The sequence below is a fragment of the Strigops habroptila genome, chromosome 10 (genome assembly GCF_004027225.2).
Source record: "Strigops habroptila isolate Jane chromosome 10, bStrHab1.2.pri, whole genome shotgun sequence".
In the NCBI taxonomy this organism is placed as follows: domain Eukaryota; kingdom Metazoa; phylum Chordata; class Aves; order Psittaciformes; family Psittacidae; genus Strigops; species Strigops habroptila.
The window spans coordinates 5,770,276-5,793,341 of NC_046359.1; the positions used below are offsets into that span (position 1 = coordinate 5,770,276).

Sequence of the window (23,066 nt, forward strand, 5' to 3'; positions counted from 1 at the left end):
ATTTCTGACTGCAATAGAAGAATTTAAATATGAAATGATACTGGAGAGCTATATCAAAATGACAGGTACTTACATTACAATTGGAAGACCCATCAAATGTTGAGCAAGAACCATCAGGCCATTCTGTAGCATCTACAGTGCTCGATTGCCTGTGCTGGGCCTTCATACTCCTTCAGCTGAATTTGAAAAGACAGAAGAGAACCTTTTCCAGTGAGGAGAAGCTATCAGTCCTCATCAAAATAGAAAGAGTTAATGTCCTTTCAGTTCCACCCCCCCCGCCCGTATCATTGTGGAACTGAAAGAATCAGAACTTTTGCCTTGCATGTCTCACTTGTTCAAAATAAACTAATTTGATTTAGAACCAGTAGTTTCAATGATGAGATTTATTTTTTTTTCTTAAAAGGAAGTGATCTGTAAATAATGGATTTTGATGAAGTGCCACTGGAAGATATAAATTACACATCCCCATTTCAGAGGCACAGTTTACAACAGACAGATTAAATCACAACAGCCTGCCAATTTCCTTCATAAAGAAAATGATCTGCAGCAAACACTAGGAACCATACTTTTAAAACAAAAGACCATCTTTCCCATTTTCCAATAAAAGGCTTAAGACATAAAACCAATCTGACTGGAGTCAAACTGTTGAGAGGATCATCAAGAACTGATGATATTAATAAATAAATTAGGTTGCAGCTAGTAGCTCAAACCACTAGAGGGAAACAGTATCAGTACATGTATGTACCATACAGACTAGGTACAACCTTTCCTCCCTCAAATTTTCAACAGCAGAGAAGTAAAAGAATTTGCAATATTACTGCCTGGTAATTTAAAAATATTGCTTTTTTTTTTCATGATATGATTCCCAGCAAAACAATCTTTTCTTCAGATGATAACATAGCTTGATATTCTAGGATAATATATCTCAAGATTTAGTATGTCAATACAAAAATTTATCCGAGTGTCAATTCATGATCTAAATTGTGGGTTTTGCTCCTCTAATGGAGCCCACACAGAATACCCTGTGTTCCATCAGTCTTTTGCACAAGGGTACAAAATCAAATGTGGTGCAGAAACTTTAACACTGTTCTGGCTCCCGAGCAATTAAAATCTCAGCCCTATTGCTGCACAAATACAATACCTTACTGTTACTTTTCTTGTGGTTTATTAACATTTAGATTTCATAAAGAGATGCTTGTGACAGGCACTGCACTTATCAAAAATACATCCATGCTGATTTTGATGTCAAATGCCAAAAACACCTGAATATGTTTTCTTGAAGGCTATTAAAAACAAAACATCATCTTTTTTGCTAAGAAACAAGCAGAAGAAATTTTAACTTAAATGTTATTATTTTTTATGTTTTAATTGCTGAAAAATGGAAGCCTTCAATCAAACTGCCTTTCAGCCATTCACAGCCGGAAAATAAGTAGTATATGTATTCTGAAACACATAAGGCAAGCTGAGCAAAAATTGAAGCATTCCTTTTAGTACTAAACAAACCTATGAACATACATGGTAAATAAGGGCTAGTAAAGGTGAAATTCCTGTCCCTTACTTTAAATAGCTGCAGTGGAAAAAAAGCTGCTACACTTGAGCTTTTTCTCTGATCAGCACTCTTTATTGCTAAACGAGAGAAGCAAATGCTTTTAGGATTTGATTAATTTACCATTAATTAAATGGTATTGGACATCTATTGTTAAATGGGCACTGGACACCATTTTTGGTTTAGCTAAATCTCACTCTTTCCCATAAAGAAAGGAATTGCTATCTGATTTATGTTACCTAAGCAGGCTTTCTCCCCTTTCTCCTATGTTGTCTGAGCAAATGAAAACTCCAAATTGGTATAGCCTACATCCTGAAACTTGTTTCTCAAGCAAAATTAATTATATACATAATCATACCCTAGCAAGTGCTTCCTCGATGGTGATCATCTTCTCTTTGACCATCATCATCAGCTGGATCCGTTCTTCATCACTCATCGTGATCTCACTGGCCACATACCCTACATCCTCTCCTGCAGGAAAAAGCACAAAGATAACAAGCATGTATAAGAGCTCATGCACAGAGTGGGGTACTGGATTTTACCTAGTGCTCTGAAATATGGTAACCATGTGGATCTGGCTGGCCAGAAAACAGACCCTCCCCAGAGCAGACTCATATGATGATTTCAAAAGGACTGAATGATTTGGAAGTAACCGAGCAAGAGAAGGAAGTAAATTAAGGCTAGAAAAGTCCACTTTGACACTGAAAGCAAAAGAACATGACAAGGAGAAGTAAAATATGACTGTCATCAACACAGTTATTGACCTGAAAGACAAGAATCAAACCAGAAGGTGCTAATGGCAGTAAAGTCCTGCACTCAGCCCTGAGGAATACCTGTAGTCAGGCTGCCAGAGTGGATGGGAAGCCTGTTCAGGAACGGCATGCTGGGCCCTTGTAGCTCTCCTGCTGCAGACTGGCCATGTCCCCTGATCTATCCAGGCTATCTAATCTAATCGGCCACTGTGCTGACACATGGTGCTGGATGTATTTGGGCTTTTACCTCCAGGACCTCTCTTTTTGGCATTTGCTTGGTACGTCAGCATGCACAACTAGAACTTGCCTTGAGAGCCAGCAAGGACCCACGATTAACTGAGAGTGTAAATGTACCCCTTTTCAACCTCCTAAGTGGGTTTCTGTCATTTTTCACTATCTGTCTGAACACAAACATAGTGCGTGGAGAAGCATCTGTTTGCAACACAAAGATCTAACAGATACTCATGGGCAAACAGAAAACTTTCTGTGTGAAGAGAAATACTTAAAGCAATGCAACAGCTGCATCTTCTGGAGAAGAACTAAGAGAAAGACACCTGACTGTTGAAGTGGAATTGATTCTATCTGTATGAGTCATCAGAGGCACTTTCACTACTCCTCTTGTAGTGTCTTATACAACGAAAGGCTTGATTCAAAGTAACAAATGCCAAAGAAGGAGAAACGACTAAGATCAGCATTTCTCTCATCAAATCAGGATGAGGGAAAAAAAAACCCCCATCTCAAAAGCATGTTCATTTACAGATATTACTTATATTAACTGCATCCTTAGCACATATGCCATCACTGACAGTCAGGACTGAAGGCATCCCAGCCTCATGTCTGTAGTGTCACAGAATGTGACTCGTCTTTCTGAGGCCCTGTCACAATGAACCAAACCTGTCATACTCCCAGACCTGACTGCCACGCTGTTAAAAAATGAATTTTACTCCTTTGTGATGCTGGCTTCCTTCTATTCATACGGACAGGTTGTGTGTTTGTAAAAACAGAGTTACCTTTTTGAAGTCTGCCTCATTAGTCCCTTTCTGGTTCTTTCGGAAAATTCTGCCAAAAAAACTTATTTTTCTTTTTCCAGTCTGCTTTCCCTAAAAGGAAAGTGGGGAGGGAGGGTGAGGGGAAGGGGAAAAAGAATTTCAGAAAAAAACGTTAGTTAGTAAATGCTAGAAAATTTTCAAGCATTCAGTTGTATTTTCTAAGTCAAAATGAATAAAAATATCTGATTTTTTTTATTTTTCTTGATGTATTCTGTACTAGAATGATGCTGATGTAGCTATTTCAGGGAAATGCACATTCTGTTGTAATTGCCAATGCTATAGAGGTCTAGGATAAGCCCAGTAACTTACATATTTTGAATTATAAACAGAAAATATTTTACATTCATTTTGATATCTGTTGAACTGTTAATGTCAAGTCTGGAAGTGGTTTTGAAGTATTTTGTTGTTTATTCTCTTTAACTGAACCACAATTATGCAGCCTAAGCCACAACTCAGATAACCATTTTTCTAATATGTGTGTGCAGTTATGCATATCTATACAGAAAAGAAATACTTTTTATATATATACACATATATATAAATGCACACGCAGAGGCACACACATATGCACAAACACACACATCCTACTACTTGGCATGAGAAATTGGCTAAGACCATCAGCTATATCTGACTCGTGCTCTTTGTATGCCTGGACTGCGCAAGGTTGGGTCTCCATGTCCATTAATGTCAGATCTGCATACGGCTTGATGACCCTGCAGTAAATCATTTGTTCTAAAAAAGAAATTGGATCTGGCTCAATGTAGGGCACATAACTTTGTTCTGCATTAACCAGGACACACGCTATAAAGTTTATGCCACCTGCAAGAGAACATACTGTGCCTCATCTGGCAGAAATGCTACTGATACACAGCTGCTTCATCCCTCTGCTTTTGAAAAACTCAGAGGAACACAGTTTATACTGTGCCACTGAGTTTCAGCATGTGACTACAGTATTTTGGATCCTGCCCTAGAAGACCTAGTGCTGGGTTTACAGACTCTGAAACACAGCTTAAGTACAGACTGTGTGGAAATGTCCCTAGGAAAACATTAAAAAGAAACAAAGAAAAAAGCCTCCCAGTTTTTTCTTTTCCTCTCCAATGAGCAAAGTAAAATTTGTCCACAATCGTATCAGCTCAACTAATGTTAGGATAGCAGAATGAACTAATTATAGTAAGTTTAAAAAACAAAATAGAATCCTAAAAAGTGAAAGACAATAGAAAACAAATACATATTTAAGAATACAAAATAGTTCAGAAACAAAGGAAAAGGACTATAGTCATGTGACACGAACAAAAATAAACCCCCCAGTTATTCACTGGTGGTGGTGATTTTCAGAATACAAAAACGAACAGGCTAGCAGTGATCTAACATGCCAACATTTGAAATTCAAAACAACAAGTCAAAAGATGCATATTTATCACATGACAATGCTGGTTGGGTAGTCTCAGTGATCACTGAGACACCCAGCATCAAACTTCAAGCTGCTGAAACTCACCCTCCCCACACACAGAAATGCTGCTGGCTTCTGCCAGCATTGTGTTTACTCAGTTCTTCAAATCCCAGCACAAGCAAAACTCAAAACCTGTTTAAGTATTCCATAGGAGTATCTAATAAAATGAAATATACTGACCTACAGAGCCTTCTTCCGAACTTGATTTATGAATGGAGAGCCTAGGACAAAAAAAGAGAAATGGACTTATTGATGCAGGCTTCTAGCATTTCATGGGAGCTGTCTGATTACAATAAATTATAGTTTCCAAACAACATATCATCTCTTCCCCTTTCTTATCAACACAGCAAGTTGGAAACAAAAACTGAACTCACTGGTCTGGCTACAGTAACTGAGTTCCCCTCTTCAACATGCCTTTTGTGACCAGTGTAGAAAAATACATACTGACAGAAACCTATGGTTAAGGCAAAGGAATCTAGGGATGCCTCAAAAAAAACACTTTTTCACATACTTTTCCCCCTTTCCATTTGTAAAACAGTAATGTGGCTGCCTTAGAACCTGTAGCACTGGGTTGCTGTATTTGTTTAGCTGTACAATAGTTTTCAGCCTATTTAATTTTTATCTGAACATGCTTTAGAAATATGCACTCATTAACCTTTCAGAAGCCACTGTGTGGAACAGAAGAGTAGAGATTTAAAGACAAGGTACAGAAAGCTTGTCCAGACGCCATGAAGTGGCACCATAGATGACTGGAGACACAGCTTTCTCCCGAGTCCCTTCTGTGTGCTTTCCCACAAATGTATAACTACTTTCCTCAAAAGCTAACTGGAGAGACTTATTTTAACAGAACACGGACTTTACAAACAACCCGCTAAAACACTAAGTAAATCTTTTGTTCTTGGTCTTTATATTCATTGAACCAGTTTTCCATAATGGATTCCAACTCAGTGCCAACAGTTCATTGTGGGATCTCTGACGAGACAACATCACCCCGCTTCATTGCCTTTTTTTTTTTCCCCTGTCTGTATAAAAGGAAGCTAATAGAAATCACCAAATCTTGTGCTATTCTTTGAAGCCTTCCTATGGGAATCGCTATTTAACCATGCTGTGCCAAGCCTGTGAAACGACTTCTGCCAGCTTCAATGGCTTTGCTGGAGGCTCCAAGTGCAAAGCATTACTGCAGCGCCTTTGCCGAGAGCGCAGCCCCACAACATGACAATGCCCTATTGTGTGGTGGCTGTACTGCAGCCATGCAGAATGGAAACATGCATACCCCAGCATAACAAGATGACCTCAAGTCAAATCGTTCTTTGAATGAGACCATATAATAACACACACATGCCATACTCCTGTTGCTGTCCACAGTGTTTGCACAGGCCCCTTGCGTTTTCTTAGACCCCCAGAAGAGGGCAATGAAGAGTTTTTGATCAATTCAGTAAAGGAAAATTTTAGTTCAATCCAGTTCAGAAGATGTAAGCAATTACTGGCCAACGTTTTCTAAGCATGAAAAACATGCTCATCAGTTTGCAAAGGCATCATTAAAGGGGAAATGAGACAGTATGAAGTTTCAGTTTGATTTACTAATTCATCTAGACAAGGAGGGTTTGGCACAGCGCCGCTCTGAAATGTAACCCCCTTCAACCTCAGACTGATTAGAAATTTAATCCAGTATAAACTGCAAACTAATTGAAGCAACCAAATTTCAGATCTGTAGTGCACCAAGCGGAGGGAGACATTTAATGTTTTCCTTGCTAATACAGCTTACCCTTGAAGGGGAAAAATTAATGATATAAGTGATACGTCATCAAAAGCTTAGTTTTTAAGAAGCCTGAATAACAAATGCAGGAGAAAAACACAAACCACATGCTTTCTGGGTAAAAACTCCAGAAAAGCCAAAATCTGAAGACTTTCAACAAGGGAAGGATTTCATCCAGACACTTAAAAGTAAAGTTGTCAACAAGTGTTTTTTTAAAGAAAGGTAAATCAGATAAAAATTATGTGGACTTGTATGTGGAGACAACCAAGTAAAAAGAAAGCCAAGGTCTGTTGGAACCAACAAACTGAATTCATTACATGTTCTGCACCTCAGCATAGACCTCACTCATCAATCAGTTATTCTATCTATCTTAAATGAATTCAGTACCCATTAAATGCACCAAATCACCATCCTTAGAAAATTACATGTGTTAATGATCAGAATTCTGCCTCAGTAGTGAAATCAGACTCAGAGCAGAGAAGCAGCCTCTTGTGTTCTTCAGCCTCCAAATCCATTTTGATCCCTTTCTCCTCTCACACAGTTGCCAATAACGATACAAGTAAGTAGCAGGTGTAGCGACAATGTCTGTGATGTGGACATCTGTTCACTGGGAATTAGCCTGAGGCCACCAACTCGTTGCACACTGGCATCCAAAGAAGGCGAAGAGCAGTAGCAGCAAACTTCTGACACGCCTGAGCTGAAGCGGGCAAGGAGAAGAGTAGGATCCACAACAAGCGGACCACTTTCTCATTTATAACTGATTTAAGAACTATGCTGAGTTTCATCAGAGTATGCAAATTCCAATTATCATTTCATTCATTCCCTGAAGAGGAAATATTCCATGCCTGGGATGACCTTGAAAATGCTAACAGCTGGTCCGAAGAGATGGAAATGCCAACAACTTACCACATAGAGCCTGATATGGCACTTGCTTTTTAGTTCCACCAGACAACTCTGATGCTTAAAAATCCTCAGTGAAATCAATCAAGCATTTACTTCCTAGATGACTGGTGAAAAATTCCAGAGTACCGCAGAGTTGCTGTATGTTTGATTTGCCAATTACACTCCCTTACTCTGTTAAATCTGCAGCTCCTCTGTGAACGTGCACTGAAAGTGATTTGTGTTCTTCCATTCATAGACTGATAACTTGTACTGAAAGTTAATGATGCAGTGACACTTGGCAGAAGTTTCAGCACTGCGTGTCTGAAAGGGAGCCAAATGCCATTACTCCACCATGGAGGCCTTCATTTTTGTTGTGGTCTGATGTACAACTTCATTAGCAAGCTTTCACATGAAATGTACTTTGTCACAGCATATAGCGGAAGAAATGTATGGGTAGATGTTCAGACAAGAAGGAAGATTTATGGCCAGAGGGAAGCAGTACTTTCTTATCAAACCATAATCTCTGGAAGCGCATTGCAGAAGGGGCCGAAACTTTAATCCATTAATCTCACAAATTCAAACCCATCTCTAGGCTGATACTTTGGGCCTCTTGGAGCCAAACTGCTGAAATAAACAAATGGGGCAGGGAGGGAAGCACGATAGATAATCTAAAAATGGAGCTACTTTTGGGAGTAACCAAATATTACTGCCTTAGAGAGATGATGGGTTTCAGTGGGGTTTAGTAAATTACATCAGACCACTCAGCAATGAGTGGCACAAAATTTAGTGGCAAAAGCCAGAGTGGAGAACGTAGACCAGGAAACCAGCTGCTTAGAAAGACGGGCTTAACAGAAACGAGTTCATGTTCAACACTAAAATGTGCAAGTACACAAATAGGATTCACACAAAAGTCAGTCTTTCAAACACTGGAGTTTACAAATGAGAGAGTATCTGGGGATACCAACTGAAAAAGGATGACTGAGATAAAAACCAACATGTTAATCCTAAAAGGCACAAGGATGGGAAATTCCAATGGCAGTACAAAGCATGAATACATATGATAATAGCTGTACAACTGTCATTACCCAGGCTACAGAAAGATGAATTCAAACCTGAAGCAGTAAGAGAAAACCTGTTGGAATAGTCAGGGAATCAGACAGCTTATCTTACAGGAGAAAGCTAGAAAAGTTTTGCGTGTTCAGTCTCTCAAAACTGAAAACTGCAAGATGATTAATTTACTGCCTATTAGTAAATCAGGCACAGGAACAAGTAGACATAAGCTGGAAAAAAATAAAAAAGAGTTAATATTTCCTAACTATTTGGACAAACTTCCAACAGTATGTAGAGAAAGGGAGGGCAGCTTTAAAAACAAACTGCTTTTAAGAGGGTCCTTGAAAGACAGAGACCAGACCAGAAGTCTTTGACAACAAAGACCTGGACATGACGACTGCCTCTGGAGGGCACTTCTGGTTTTCCTTTTGCAGCCTGTGTGTTTTGTATGAACAATGGCAAAGCCAGGCATCCAAAACAGTTTTTGATTCTATCTTTCTATAAAAGCGCTACAGAGGGGATGACCTTGCGATATACCTAAGCAATCTCTCCCTGTTATATATTAACCCTTGAATCCTGGAGATGGGCTCTAAAACATGGAGTGGAAGGAAGAACCAATGCACGCATTTGCATCACAAGCCAATTGTGAGCGTATCTGATTATTAAGACATGTTTTAACCAGGCTGCATTGAACTACTAGGCTACAGCTTTCCCTGTTAACTCTGGACTGATTCTGATCTCAGACAGAAAACACTGGGGCTTATCTCACATACAGAGCAGTTGATTTTACAAGAGACAGAGTCATATGTGCCCCGAGATGTGAATGTGCTGGTACACCCCTGAACTGGGAAAGGAAACAAACGACACCATGTGCTGCTTTCATGAATGCGCCTGTTGATTTTTGAAAGCTTATTATTCTCCAAACAGAACAAGCATGGGAACTGAAAATGATGGGATTTCTGATGGGTTTTTGTTTCAACACTAAGTATTTTAAATGCAGATGTGCTTTAACACATGGCCGCACCTCATTTATGGACCATAAAAATCCACAGGTGCGTAGCACCATCTGATAATGAAACCACTACTGTTATGATCTTCAATAAACTGATAGTGGCCCTCTTATTCCTTCCCAATCACTATTTATAGCCCATTGAGGAAAATGCTTGGGATGGGATTTTCAATCTACAAATATTATGCACACTCATAGCGGTGAATAAACTGATGCAAAAGTCCACGCTGGCTCTGCTGCAAAGCCATTTGGTTATCCGTGTGCATTAGAAATGGCCCAGTCACATAATTAGTATGAAAAACTGACAGACTTGTAACTGCTCCTGACTGAATGCAATATAATTTATCTAACTGGAGCTGGCACAGAGAAGAAAACAGGCCTTTGGTATTTTTATCAAATTTGCATGAACCTGAAGAGAAAGCAGGCCTGCAAGGCTCTGACCTTGCTGGCACCACTGTGAGAAAGGGATGGAAAGTAAAGATGTTTCATTCAATTATCTTCTCATTAGGTTTCCATAGCAATGGCTCTTTACGCAGGTCAAAACTTTCTCAGTGGAAACAAACACTGAGCTGCTTGTGGGCATGCGTGCATATGTGTATTTTCTACCACTACCAGCATGGAAGCCACCACGTTTGTCCCATGGGCTCGGTCTGGTGACTGGCAGCAGGCACATGGGGCTACACCACATATTTAATAACTGACTGGTTGGTCCCAGCCAAGAGGCAGATAATTGCCAGCTAAAAACTCTTCAACAGCAAAGAGCAGGGCACAACGTACTGCACGCAAGGCACCCCTGCTCTGTGTGCATTGCTCACTACGTGCTGTGTCGACTAGCTGCAACAAGTTGGACTTTCTCGTGAAAGGCGCCCTTCATGATTCCTCGTACAAAATTACCAGGCTTGGAATCTTCTTCCAGCTGCTCAAAGGCGCACTGGTTTCCCTCCTCACGTGTCCCAGGCGGCGTTTGGCTGTCCTCTCACTCCCATTGTGTGGGTTATTGTGGGAGTTTCCTGCCCTACTTCTCTTGAGAAGGCTGTTTAAAGGCAGCATGAATAATTTGGCTTTGACTAAATCAGGCCTCAAACAAGTGAAAACAGGGCCGTACACATTCACTGATTCTTTTCGATTCCTGCAAGCACAGGGCAAAAAAAAAGAGTATCTTAAATGCAGACATCTCAAGAGCAAGCTCTTGTATTTCTTCCAATATTCCCTTCCATTTTCAACTATGCAAAGGAAACAGTTTATTCCATCAGTATTTAAGTGCAGCCTTTAGCATCGTCAGTTTGGGGAATCTCTTTGTTTTCTGCTTTGTTGTTCTTAGTTTCTGCCCTCTCTCTGCCTCACGTCCTCTGTCAGCCCTGCATGCCTGTTTCTTTGCAGATGAGCTTACAAATACCTGCCAAAGTTAATTCGGACACCTTGAGAAGTTGACAGAATCAAACATGATAGAATTTAAGCCCCCTATCCATGACCTGGAGGGATGATTTAATAACCTCCTGCATTCAAACCTGGACCTGCAGTTTGGATGCCGCAGGGAAAAAGGATTAGGAAATCTAGTGTTAAAACTATGGCAAAGACAGACCAGTAGATCAGTGTACCAAAGGGGACAGAATTGAGGCTTGCATAAAACCTTTTGCAAAACGAAACCCACTTTTAAAGAGACTGCTGCTTTCATTGCAAATCACTGTGGAAGATGGGAACACCGAACTGCAGGGACTCTCACAGCCTTAGGCTGGTTTGGAGTTCAAGTTTATACCATGGGACAGTGACTGACTATACTACAGCACATCCATTGCAGAAAATCCTTAAAAACATATTCAGGCAACAGTCCCTCCTGCAGAGACAACAGCATGCAGATAGCAGCCACTTGTGTTGTGGCCTCACTGGTTGCCTGCTAACAACCTCAGAGAAAGCTGTAATGCCCAAGCAGCCTACAACTCCTCCTCTGGCATTCCCAACATGCCATCAGAGATCTGGCCAAACTGCATGAACTCACCATGTGAGGGGCTCAGTTTAAGATGTATGTCCTGCACGCACAGAGAGGATGACAGAGACATTCACTCGCGGGAGCAGCTGAAGCAGGGAGCTGAGGACACAGCTGCCAGGGGCACAGCAGCTCCCCCACGCTGGGGGAATGCAAAGCCCCTGAGCAATGCTGCCCTGTGCTGCTCGTGCCCCACACATGCATGCTGTTCACCAGCACCTTCCGCTCGACAAGTCTGTTTCTGCTCTGCTCCCTGCTCTGGCAGAGTCTGCGATTTAGGTCCTGAGGATCACAGGGTTGAGAACGCCTAAACTGTGCTGTGCCGCAGGCTGAGGAGTACAGCCAGACGAATTGTGGTGTTTAATATGAAATATGACCATTTACTTGGTCAGGAGCGTGCTTGAGCGGAACAGAGCAAAGAACAGCAGGTGATTCACACAGGAGGTGACAATTTGTAATACCCACTGCCACGTGAAGGTGGTGGGAATGCCTGCAAAACACCAGACACAGCCGTGGTCATGTAACCTCATAAGGTTTGTTTTGTCCTTCCTTTCTCTAGCAGCTGCAAAGAAAAATGAGTATATAGGGGTGACTGCATCCCATCCTATCTGTATGCAGTGCTCTTGGGTCTCTCACCCACTTCCTCCTCTTTCCTGGCAGTTCTCTGATACACCACATTCAAAACTTGCCCAGAGACCGCTGGAGCAAATAGTGACAGCACAGATCTATTTCCCAAGAGGTAAAACACACAACTTCCCCTCTGCAACATCTCCAGTTCTAAAAACAGGATGAGATTCAGGATGCAGAAGCCTAAGTTCAGCGGACTGAGTTTAACCTGGATTTCCTGGCAAACATGCAGAGCTCATCAGTCTGTCATGTAGACTTGAAAGGTCAAAAATGGGAACAGGCTAGAAGTTGGATTACATTGTTTTAAATGCTCTATTTACAATTATGAGAAAACCCTTTCAGTTCCCTGCCTGAGTAAACATCCTTGGGGTGTTGCCATCTCTTGGAAATAATAGGGATTGTATATACGATACATCCCAGGATCAACATGGTATGGGGCTAAAGAATAGTAATTGCTAAGAACACATTAACTGCACATTTGTTACACTGATAATTCTTCTAGCATATCAGAAGTCACTGTGTCTATATAGGAACACCCGCAGTTCTGGGGAGTTTTTTGTTTTCAAACGAACAGTATCAGCGTTAAAGATGCTGTTGCCACTTCAGTGAAGGCACACCGAGAACCTGCAAAGTTACACTAGCACCACAAGTGAGAGCAAGACTGCAGTTTAAAAGATAGGAATCTTGAAAAGGGCAGAGGGAGATGAAATTTATTATTAAGAGAAGAAAGCTGCAAACATCTCATTCCATGCTTTGTGTTACTTGCTGAATATTATGTGATTTGGAAGCCTGACCAACTGTTTCAATTTACAGAAGAAACACCAGTATGGCCAAAAAAAATCACAGCAATTGTGAGGCAAAGCTTGAACAAATATGACTTTGTTTTCTGTTGTTTACGAATAGCTTTTCAGGCCACATCAGTACCCTTGCTGTTATTCACATAAATCTTAGAGGCCTCTGCTACAGGGAAGATTTTTCTCTCTTTGTCAGCATCAATTGAATGAAAACCATCTTTGGTAGGGTATTTATAATGCATAGAGCAGGTTCACATCTGCAGTATTTTGTAGCTTCATCTAAATGAACAGGAACAGTGTTCTCAGCAAAAGGAAGGTAGTATTGCTCCAAATGCCTTTTGGGAGAACAATGACTTGAAGTGACAAGAACTCTGCCTCCAGGCTTGTTTAACCCCTTTTGCCTCCTTCCAGGCACTACAGCTGCTCTTCTGTGTTAGAGCATATCACCCACTAGGCAGATAGTTGTTGAGCAACTTGCTGGACTGAGGGCACCAACTAATTTCACACTGGCTTTGAACAGACTGGACAGAAGGGTTAGTAAGATTCAAAGCAAGACTGAACATACACTGCTTGTCCACACAAACAGGGTTTTTTCCTACCACAGAGCACCAAGGCTAATCTGTTTCCAGTGCTGTGTACAGTGGAGGCTGTCAGGCTCTCTCTGCAGTTGGGCACCACAGAAAAGGAAAAATTAAAGCAGGTTAAAACAAACATAGCTTCTTCCAGACTCCCTCAAAGGCTCTTTCTGTCTGGAGTCTCTCAACTCTGGCAAAATTAAACAACCATCCAGGTGTGTTATTTTAAAACTTTAGACCTTGGTAGCGTTAAGCTGCAGGGTGTGCAGGCAGCCACATTGGGCAAGGGAGCTACCAAGACCAACCACATTCCAGCCAGCCGCTTGCCCTCTCCTCCCTATCCCAACATAGGTTTTTCTTTGGGACTGCTTTTACTTTCTAAAGCAATCCACTCAGAACACCAGACCAGAAACAACTCACCCCACCTTACCATAAGAAAATGTTTTTTCAATACGTAGACATATAAGTTTTCTTGGGCAACCTTTTACTCAGGCTTTGGAAGAGTACTCACAACAACAGATTTTTCAGCTCCTGAAAATCTGCATGGCTATTTTAGGATAAATCTTTCCTTTTGCCACCTGATCTCTTTGTGAATATCAGAAACCAATGCACATCTGCATTGAGTTTCAGGTTTGGCAAACTGGAGTCTTCTCATAACAAAAGAAGTTTTGTAAAAGGTTTACCCTGGATCTTTCATGCAGCATGAGAGGGCTGCAAAAGCAGCAAAGGGACAAGCTTTCCTGTCTTCTAGCATGCCCACACAGCGTATTCAGACTAAAGCCATAAATTAAACACTGAACCCAAAACAAACCCCTGGGGCCAACACACCGTCCTCCCCTGAAAACCATTAAATTCAACATGTTAGTAGCAAGTACAGATGTATCGGATGTACTTGATGTGGTCATTTTGTGCGGATCAATTTTATAAACTCTGCCTCCCTGGAAGAGGCATTACCCTGACAAGTCGGCTCTTCGAGCTACAGGGATGAAACCAGCATTGACATGCAGGCTGCCACTAACAGGAATAGGCCTGTATAATTTCAGTTTTGAATAATCTGTATGGTATTGAGTAGATATTTATTATTTTGAACACCTTGCCCCTTCTTTCCTATTGCACAAATATTTGACGCAACCTGCCCTGTGCCGGTTTCACATGTATGATCAGGTTAATCACACACCCCTTTCAACTGACAGGCAAATCCTCAAACAGGACACTTCCATTCTGGAAAGGTCCAAAAATCACAGGTCCCTTCCACCTGAAGTAAGATAACGAGGTTGATTTCCTTTTTTGAGGTAAATGGGCTCTCTCAGAGGAGAGTCACTCCGAAAATGTTTTTGTAGACAGTGTCTTCTCACTCAGTTATTTGTGGTACAACACCTACACAGACGCACAATTTAGGAAGCTGGCTAGAACTTGTAAGAGGAGTTTATTCCCAGTTGTGTGCTGTCCTGCTGCGAGATCTTTATCTCGTTATTACCTGAGGAGGTATGATGATATTTACCCATGGGGAAGTGCTTTGAGACTGAGAGAAAGCATTATGATTACAGGATAACCTTAGAGGGTTACTCCCCACAATACAGTACTTACAATGTTCCCACCCACTTGGCACTTCTGATCTCATTAGAATTTTATATAAGGAGTTATCCTTGAAGAAAACTTTTCCACGTTTCAACATCTGAAGCACTGCTTTTAAACTCTAAGCCTTCTAGGCTTTCCATGTTAACAGCATGCAACATGAGAGCAGTGATCGTACCCAAGGTAAAATCCACCTTATCTGTCCTCAGCTGTTTTGAAAATGAGCATCTACCTCGAGCAAACCATCACTGTTTTCTGAGTAATGAAGGCACCTCTGAAAGATAATTTATCATCTTCCAAGATCTTCAGCATGAACCAGCTTTCAGACAATCCCACAGGAAACCCTTCAGCAGCTGTTCCCTACCATACAACTGACTCCTACGTGGCTGGCACTCAGGTGAATCCCATACTTGAGTACCCATACTGAGGTAGCACCCACCACAGCTACATCTGGGACTGACACTCCTATTTAACTAGCAACAGCAAGGGCAGCAATTTCTTACCACCTTTCTATTACCATCCAGTGTTGAATCACTAGAAGATATGAAAACGCGGGACTGTAAAACCTTACAAAAGCGTGTCACATCACGATTGAATTCCACATACTCCCTCTGAATCAGTCCAGCTGGCACTACCCCATGAAGTGCACACAATTGGAAATGAAGTGTCAGTTGTCTTCATGCACTGCTGCACGTTACCCCTAGCAGTAGGGATCCAAGATCCTAGGATCAAAGGAAGGAGGCGCAGAAAACAAGCACACACATTGCAGCAGGAGGTGACAGTAAACAGAAACCCTCTCAGTCCTCACAGAGAGGTTTTCATGAAGGACTACTAAAATTAAAGCTCCTTTTAACTTGGTTTTAAATACTTCATTCCCTTGGCACCTTCTTCAAAAGCACAGCTACAAGCCCAGGAGTGCACGGGAAAAGGAAAGTGATTTAAGTTTGAAACTCTCCCTTCCCCTTGCCTATCTTTTGTTGGCTTCATTTAGGTCTAGTCACAGAAATTGTTAATCAGGCTTAATTTGCAGAGACTGTGAGATCAGGAATGTTCCTCAAAAATGACTACCAGTCATCTTGATGTATGCGCATCCCAAGCACTCACAGAGGGGAGAAAAGATAACTCCCTTGATCTAAAACCCCAAAATAACAAAAGGCCAAAAAGAGAATGAGATAAGGAACAGGTTCCAAAATAGGTTTCATTAATAGCAGCCTGATCTGAAATCTTGAAACACCAATACAATCTAAAATGAGTTAACTCCAAGGAGAAAGATAATGTACCCCCCCTCTCCTTTCTCACCTCCTGGGACTTCACTTACTTTCTTTCAGTGTCGGGGGTTGATGCAGTGCTGCTGAGACCAAGTGACTCCTGCAAGGTAAGACACATAGCAGTGAGAGCAGACACGAGAGCAGCCTTTATCCGTTTCATGCAGAATATCAGATTGAAGAATAAACAAACAAAAATGGATTATCAAAATCAAAGTGCTTACCTCAATCTGGGATCGCAGCTGTAGAGATGTGGGGCTGGCATCAGGTTTCTCCTAAAACAGAAGAAGTGTCAGGTTAATGAAATATCCAAACGCTAAAAAGAAGAAATCTGAAGGGAATAAGAAGCAGGGTAACAGAACCTAGGACTACTTCTAAAACATTCAAAAGGGAAACACTGACCTCTCCAGAAGGAAACACTTTCAGGATAAATTCTGAAATACTCAAGTAAACCAGCTAATTCCATCCATATCACTGGAGAATATAGAATAAGGTAAAACTGCGAGACAGAAATTATTCAAGATAAACTAGAAGGAGGAATGTATTACTATTACTTATCATCACATAATCTGTTAGATAACTTCAAGTGCAATTTCCCACAATTTACCTTCAGGAAGAATACACAGAGAAAATCTGACACAAAAAGGGCATTCTCTGAGCTAAGAATACTAAGAGGATTCAGACACATGTCAGCAAGGCCAGTTTCTCACACAGAAATTTGTCAACAGGATAGAGTTTAAATCATCCTCCTTCAAACATCTAGGATATAACCATCTACTCCAGGACTTGGTCATCCAGGCTCCCTCTGCAGTCAATGTAGAGAGACAGGAAATCTTACAGAACTCACCCACTGGGTTTCAGCTGCCCCAAGTTAGATAAGGCAAGTCCCACTGATGGTATCTAATTTAAGACTGCAAGCCAGCTGCCTAAAAGGCACATACTATTAACAACAAGTCTAGCTGAAGCCAGTGGGAAAACTCCAAATTGAATGGAGGAAGAAGTCATAGTTGTCAGTGCACTTTGCTGCTTGATCTGCATGTGAAACCACAGGGGAACCTACTTACGGCTATTTTATTCTCAGCCAATCCTACCTCTAGGGAAGTTACTGCAAGCGAGTACTGTAACCAAAAAAGCCATCATAGCTGAGAAAGCAACCACAATAGCATACACCCTTTAAAAATAGAAATGAAAAAATACAAAAAAACCCATGACATGGGTTTATTTCTCAGTACTGGAGGCCTTTTTGTTCATGCATTCCTCAGCCTACATGTAAATCTCTTATCTCTGTGAAATTGTACTTCCTATGCCCTTTGTTTACAAAAAGGGTGACAAAATGTTCTTAAGATTTAATAAAAGAAAATTAGACACAATTTTCTGGAAATGCAGCCTTTTAATACTAAACAGGAAATTACCACTGGCTGCCGTGAAGCAGGGTTGGATTAGACCGCCCAGAATGTCTGCAAGATCTAGTAAAGAGGAACCTACCTTGTCATCACCAGCCTGACTCAGCTTGCACTGTTAGCCTCAGAAGCCAGGAGGGCACAGGACAGCTCACAGCCATGTACTTGCTAGTGAATGAGGCTGACACAGGGTCACTGCCCTACTGGGGGATTTTGCCTGACCATGCATTGCCTGTGTATCTGCTTTTGCTGATTTTATAGCACAGAAAGGGAAATGAAGTCCTTGAGTGGAAGCCAGCATGAAAAGGCGACCATATTCCCTTACTAACAGATCCAACAGCACTCCCCTAGTCAAGCAGAAGCTGGACCAAGCCCAGGGAAATTCCACAGATGTTCATAGGCCAGTTCTAGTGTAGCTTCTGAAATGACTAAACAAAGCTACATCTGAAAGACAGCCAGAGCACTGGAGGTCTCTTAGAGTTTGTTTTGTTTTGAAAGCAATCATTCTGCCCAGAGACCACCACACACCATATTTTCAGCCTCTGCAGTGCTTCTGGAGAAGGTAAAGGGTAGCCCCTGAGCAGAGACAGCGCAGGTATGCAGGTGTGTAATGAAAACTGCCTACAAGTCACTAGGTATGGGTCACAGGTCAGGATAAAGAAATAAAGATCTATCCCTGTGGCAACCACCTCAGCAAGTGTTTGAAGGAGTTAACCAGCTCAGTGAGTTTCCAGTGGTACAGATTAGTAAAAGTTCAATTTTGAGTCTCAAACCACAACCTCTGAACCATCCCCTTAGCCATTTCAGCGAAGAGTGAAGCCCTTCTGCTCCATTACTCCTGCACGTTCAAGCCAGAGCTAACACACGCTAAATGACAACATCCTGCAGCAGCAAAATTCTGGATCGAGAATATGAGCTATGTGGGAAAATGGTTTAAAAAAATGGGATTTCAAGCAATAAATACTTCTACACACGAAATAACGGTGAAAGTGTCTCAGTGCCTCGTACAGCAGTGCAGATGTAGGTAAACACTTAGCGTAACTACTGATGAAAAGCAGCTTCAGAGAGAACACGCTGCTACAGCACTCACATGTCTGCTTTTAGTATTACATAGGGAAGAAAAATCATGCCTCTCAGCTTGTTGCAAATGCTGAAATCTATCGAACGCAACATGTCACGGGGGGAAGCGTTTGACACTCTCCCCTCTGCCAAGAATAAAAACAGGAGGGTTTTTTTGTCCATCTCAAATACTAAGGCTGGAAGCCACAGGCTGAAAAACATTCCAGAATGATTTTGAAAAACATAATTCATTAACAATTACAAAGAAACTGCAGCTTTTGTAAAGCCCTGTAACACAGAAAAGCGAGGCAGTGCTAACGCATAAATCCAATTGTAACAATCAGAGGCTGGATCCAGCAAAATTACAGCACAAAGACAAAAAACCAACAGCAACGGGCTTCAGAGAAAGGAAAGTCGATAAAGGAACACAGTGTTCTGCAGTGGGGAAATCAAGTACGTTCTGATCAATTTTCCAAACAAGATGAAGCAAGCCCAAACTATGGTAGCTGTTTCTGAGCTAAAAACATATTAATATAAAGGTGTATATATGTGATTGGGACACAGCAGGTCTGTGATTGATGTATTTTACACCCATTACCCAAATGGTAAAACAGTAAAGCACTCTTGTGCTGGCATAACTGCATGTATACTAGAGCCTTGCTGGTATAAACAGGATGAGCAAGACCTGCTATCTTTGCCTAAGTATCTTCAGGTCTGTCAGCACTGACTTTTATTGTACGGGTAAGACCAAAAAGAACGTTCGTGAGGAGAAATACTGATGCATTTCTAGGGAGGACTTTAAGATAGCAAGGGTGTTTGTGGCATCAGGAAGAGCTGTAATGTTTCAGAGGGATGAAAAAAACCCAAACAAACCACATTGAGAATGGTTAAACGTGAAGCCAGACAGGGCTCAGGTCGTGATAGAGGTGAGGGAGGTGAGAGGCAAAGCCCAGCTGGCCACTGCCCAAAGCAGGGCCCAGGGAAGTCACCACTTCCCCCAGGCAGAGGGTTTTGGTGTGTGGGAAAATGACATGAGGAAGGGAGAAAAAATAAAGGAATAAACAAACAAACAGTAATTTGTTACAGTGTTCTTCGGGATAGGAACAGTCTGGTCAGCCAACTACAGATTCTTGCCCAGCTGCTGGTGCTCCGGCAAGGAAGGTTATGGCAGCTTGTGGGTACCTTGGCCTCAGTCACCACCTGAACCCATATCCTTAAATAATTAGGAAGTCAGCACCTCTCTGAACAACATATCCCCCTACCATCACCAAGCATCTTGCTTCCCTGGAACTGAAGGGCCAGGAATTCAGATGGTTTTGAGGTGAAACACTCACAGCATCACCGATAACACAAAAATAATCAGAAGCAGCTTCTCCCCTTGAAAGCCATGGCAGAATATGTCAAACTACTTTCTGAATTCTGATGGTCCCGTTCTGTTTTTATGTGCTCTTCAAATCCAGGATACCCATTCCTCAGGGTCAGTGGTGTTTTCCACTTCCTTCTGTGAAACGCTTTTCAGATCTCAGGAGTTTTTCATTTTCATGCACAGAGAGCTGTACTATGTTTGTATTAAGCTTATTTGCCTTTTTCTCGATTTCTCTTCAATACTTTCAAGAACAACGAAAGATATATTTTCTTTCTGAAAAGTGGCAAGGAAGGAGACAGGGAATGCAGGGTAAGACCAATGCCTCCAGCAAACTTCTAAAGCCACGCTATAAATCCTTTCAGACGTACCATGGAAACAGGCTAACCCAAGTCCACTCTGTCTCGTATTTGTACTGATACTGTACTTGTGCACCTACACATGGATATCCATGCCTCCAGCACGTGAAAAAGATCTATACTGCAAATGAATGGAAGCTTTCACACAATCGATCAATACACTCAAGGCTCAGAGATTCTTGTGAAATGGGTTGTTACTGTAATACCAATGAACTTCTGCAATTATCCTCCCTTTCACATCATCATTTATTGTGCTAACATCTAAAAATTCTATGTTGTTTTCACTTTATGTTGCACCAAACAATAAGTTACCAATGAATTATTCAGAAGATTTATAGTGGAAAATACAAACTACGGTTTACTCTGATTTACGAAGGCCTTAAAAACCCTGGTGAAATTCAGGAGCAGGTAAATCAGAAGAAAGCACTACTTATTAAGGAAATCACAAAGTTGTTTTCCTTTTTTATTATTACCACAGATGCATGGGGTACCAGCAATGAAGTCCCAATGAATTCCAGGGAGAAACAAACAAACGAACAAAACTTTGCATTAATTTAATTCTGGGAAAGCAGTGATTTCTTTTGCTTTGTTAAAAAGCAGACAAACAAAGAAAAAGTCACTGAAGTTACTAAGTATGAAACAAAGCATATTTTAGTTTAAAACTTCCCTCGCACTTAAATTTTTTTTTCTAATGTATGTCAAGCTGATAACATGCAATGCATTTTGTGTTAGAAACTTCCCTCATTACAGTCATTGTGATGCCAAACTGGCTATGGCAGTAAAATTAGACAGTTCTATTTCTTTTACCCAAGACACCTCACATTACAGAGATTCAAAACAAAACCCAAATATATATGAAAGAGATCCAACTCTTTCTGTTGGCTCCTTCAGCTGTGGTGGGCAAAACCAAACTCGACAGCACTGTGGGCAGATTTAAGACTTTCTCACACCCAGCACAGAATTTATGAAAGTTTTAATGTTACTGCTCAGGAAATGGATTCTTATTTTATTTTTTTAGAGAAGTGAAAGAATCCTGTAAGAAACAGGAAAAAAGGCAATAGAACATGTAACAGAGAGTTTAACTGAGCCGGGACCTGAGCCACATTACCCCACATCCCTGGCAAGTAGTCTTATCATGAGGCTGCGCTCACATGCATAGTTACTGATTTTCTCATCTTTCCACTAAGAAATTTAAACAGCTTCCTGCTGCACTCTTTCATGCAGAAAGAATTATGTCAAAGCTTTAAACATTTGGGCAAAACGAATTCTTGCTTTCGAACTGGCAGTAAAAGCGTGCCTCTTTTTTCCTCTTTCAGAGGTTAAAAACATCAACAGCTGCAAACTCAAAAATGCAGACATCCTGAACTCAGGTCTTCATCAGCAGAAAGCCTTGCAGCCCTAGCTTTCAATCCATCTATTCTCAGTGTTTAAGACTCAGTAGGCCTTTTCTCCTGATTTGCACTTCCAGTTTCATGCTTTTAATCCGGTCCCCCTCCGTGACTCCTATATTCATTATTCCATGAGAAGACCCCAGTCAGAAAGGTGTAACAACATTAGACATCCTGTGTATTCCATGCAACTTATGAACATGGAGGGCTGGTGGGGTCTGACCCGCATTTCAGCTGCTCTGACAGTGGAAACAGCAGAAATACAGATGAGAAAAGGTTTTGAACAGAACTTGTATCAGACAAACTTCTGCCAGCATATGGGGAACTGACTCTTTGCTACCATTTTTTTTTATCACAATAAACTCATTCTGAAGAAGCAGTTTCTTTTAGGTTCCTTTTAAAGAAGGCTCACTTAAAGCAGGAAAGAAACTGGTTGTACTAGGAAAAGCTGTATTTAAAAACAATTTAGAAAGCAGAATTGACATTTAACTTGAAATCAAACTGGTTTTGTTTACTATGTAGGTATGCGAAACCTAACACCTGAAAATTGAGATAGATAATATGAATTCATTCCCTCAAGCTAGGCACTGAACTGCTCGCTCCCAACTTGCATAAACGCACTCCAGGAATGTGAGGGGGTGAAAGAAGAGAGGCAAAGGTGGATAGTTGGATGCTAACTTCAAAGTCTCCTAGAAAGCAAGGGAGAAATTAATTCCTTGAATTAATTGTTTTCAGTTCCTGAAAGAGAACTGAAAACAAAGTAACCATATTAATGCAAAAAAGGATTAGCCCACAAATTGCTAGCCAGTATTTATACATCCTCCCTGCTATAAAAACTGCCTTTGATAAAGAGGCTTTAAAATTAGCCATTTTCTCTTTACCTTTGAAATTAAAGCCTATATTTGATGAATGTTTTGGGCCAGATCCTCATTTAAGATATCATCACAGGCCATCACATGACGATTATCATCAAATGGAATTTCAAATTAACTCTGATGCACTGTACTGTATTATTTAGGCTCAAATACAACATGGAAAATTGTTCCCATCAGAGGGAGAAGTTATTACTGAAGGCCATTATACCATTTGGCACAATTCTGTGTATTTATAAAGAAGATACACAGTAACCTTGTTTGGTAATATTGAGAAGTAATTATTGCCTTCTACGCATTCTCGATATAAA

At 41.1% G+C, this 23,066-nt stretch overlaps 1 protein-coding gene across 1 annotated transcript in view; it reads right to left on the bottom strand.

Annotated features, from left to right (window-relative positions):
• The window catches only part of LOC115613663 (SAM and SH3 domain-containing protein 1-like), a 546,052-nt gene that overhangs the window by 47,318 nt on the left and 475,668 nt on the right, over positions 1-23,066 (bottom strand). The window contains 8 exon segments of the mRNA XM_030499464.1: positions 74-160; positions 162-176; positions 1,905-2,019; positions 3,312-3,343; positions 3,346-3,398; positions 4,978-5,018; positions 16,368-16,417; positions 16,539-16,589. Coding sequence (XP_030355324.1) covers positions 74-160; positions 162-176; positions 1,905-2,019; positions 3,312-3,343; positions 3,346-3,398; positions 4,978-5,018; positions 16,368-16,417; positions 16,539-16,589 — 444 coding nt within the window.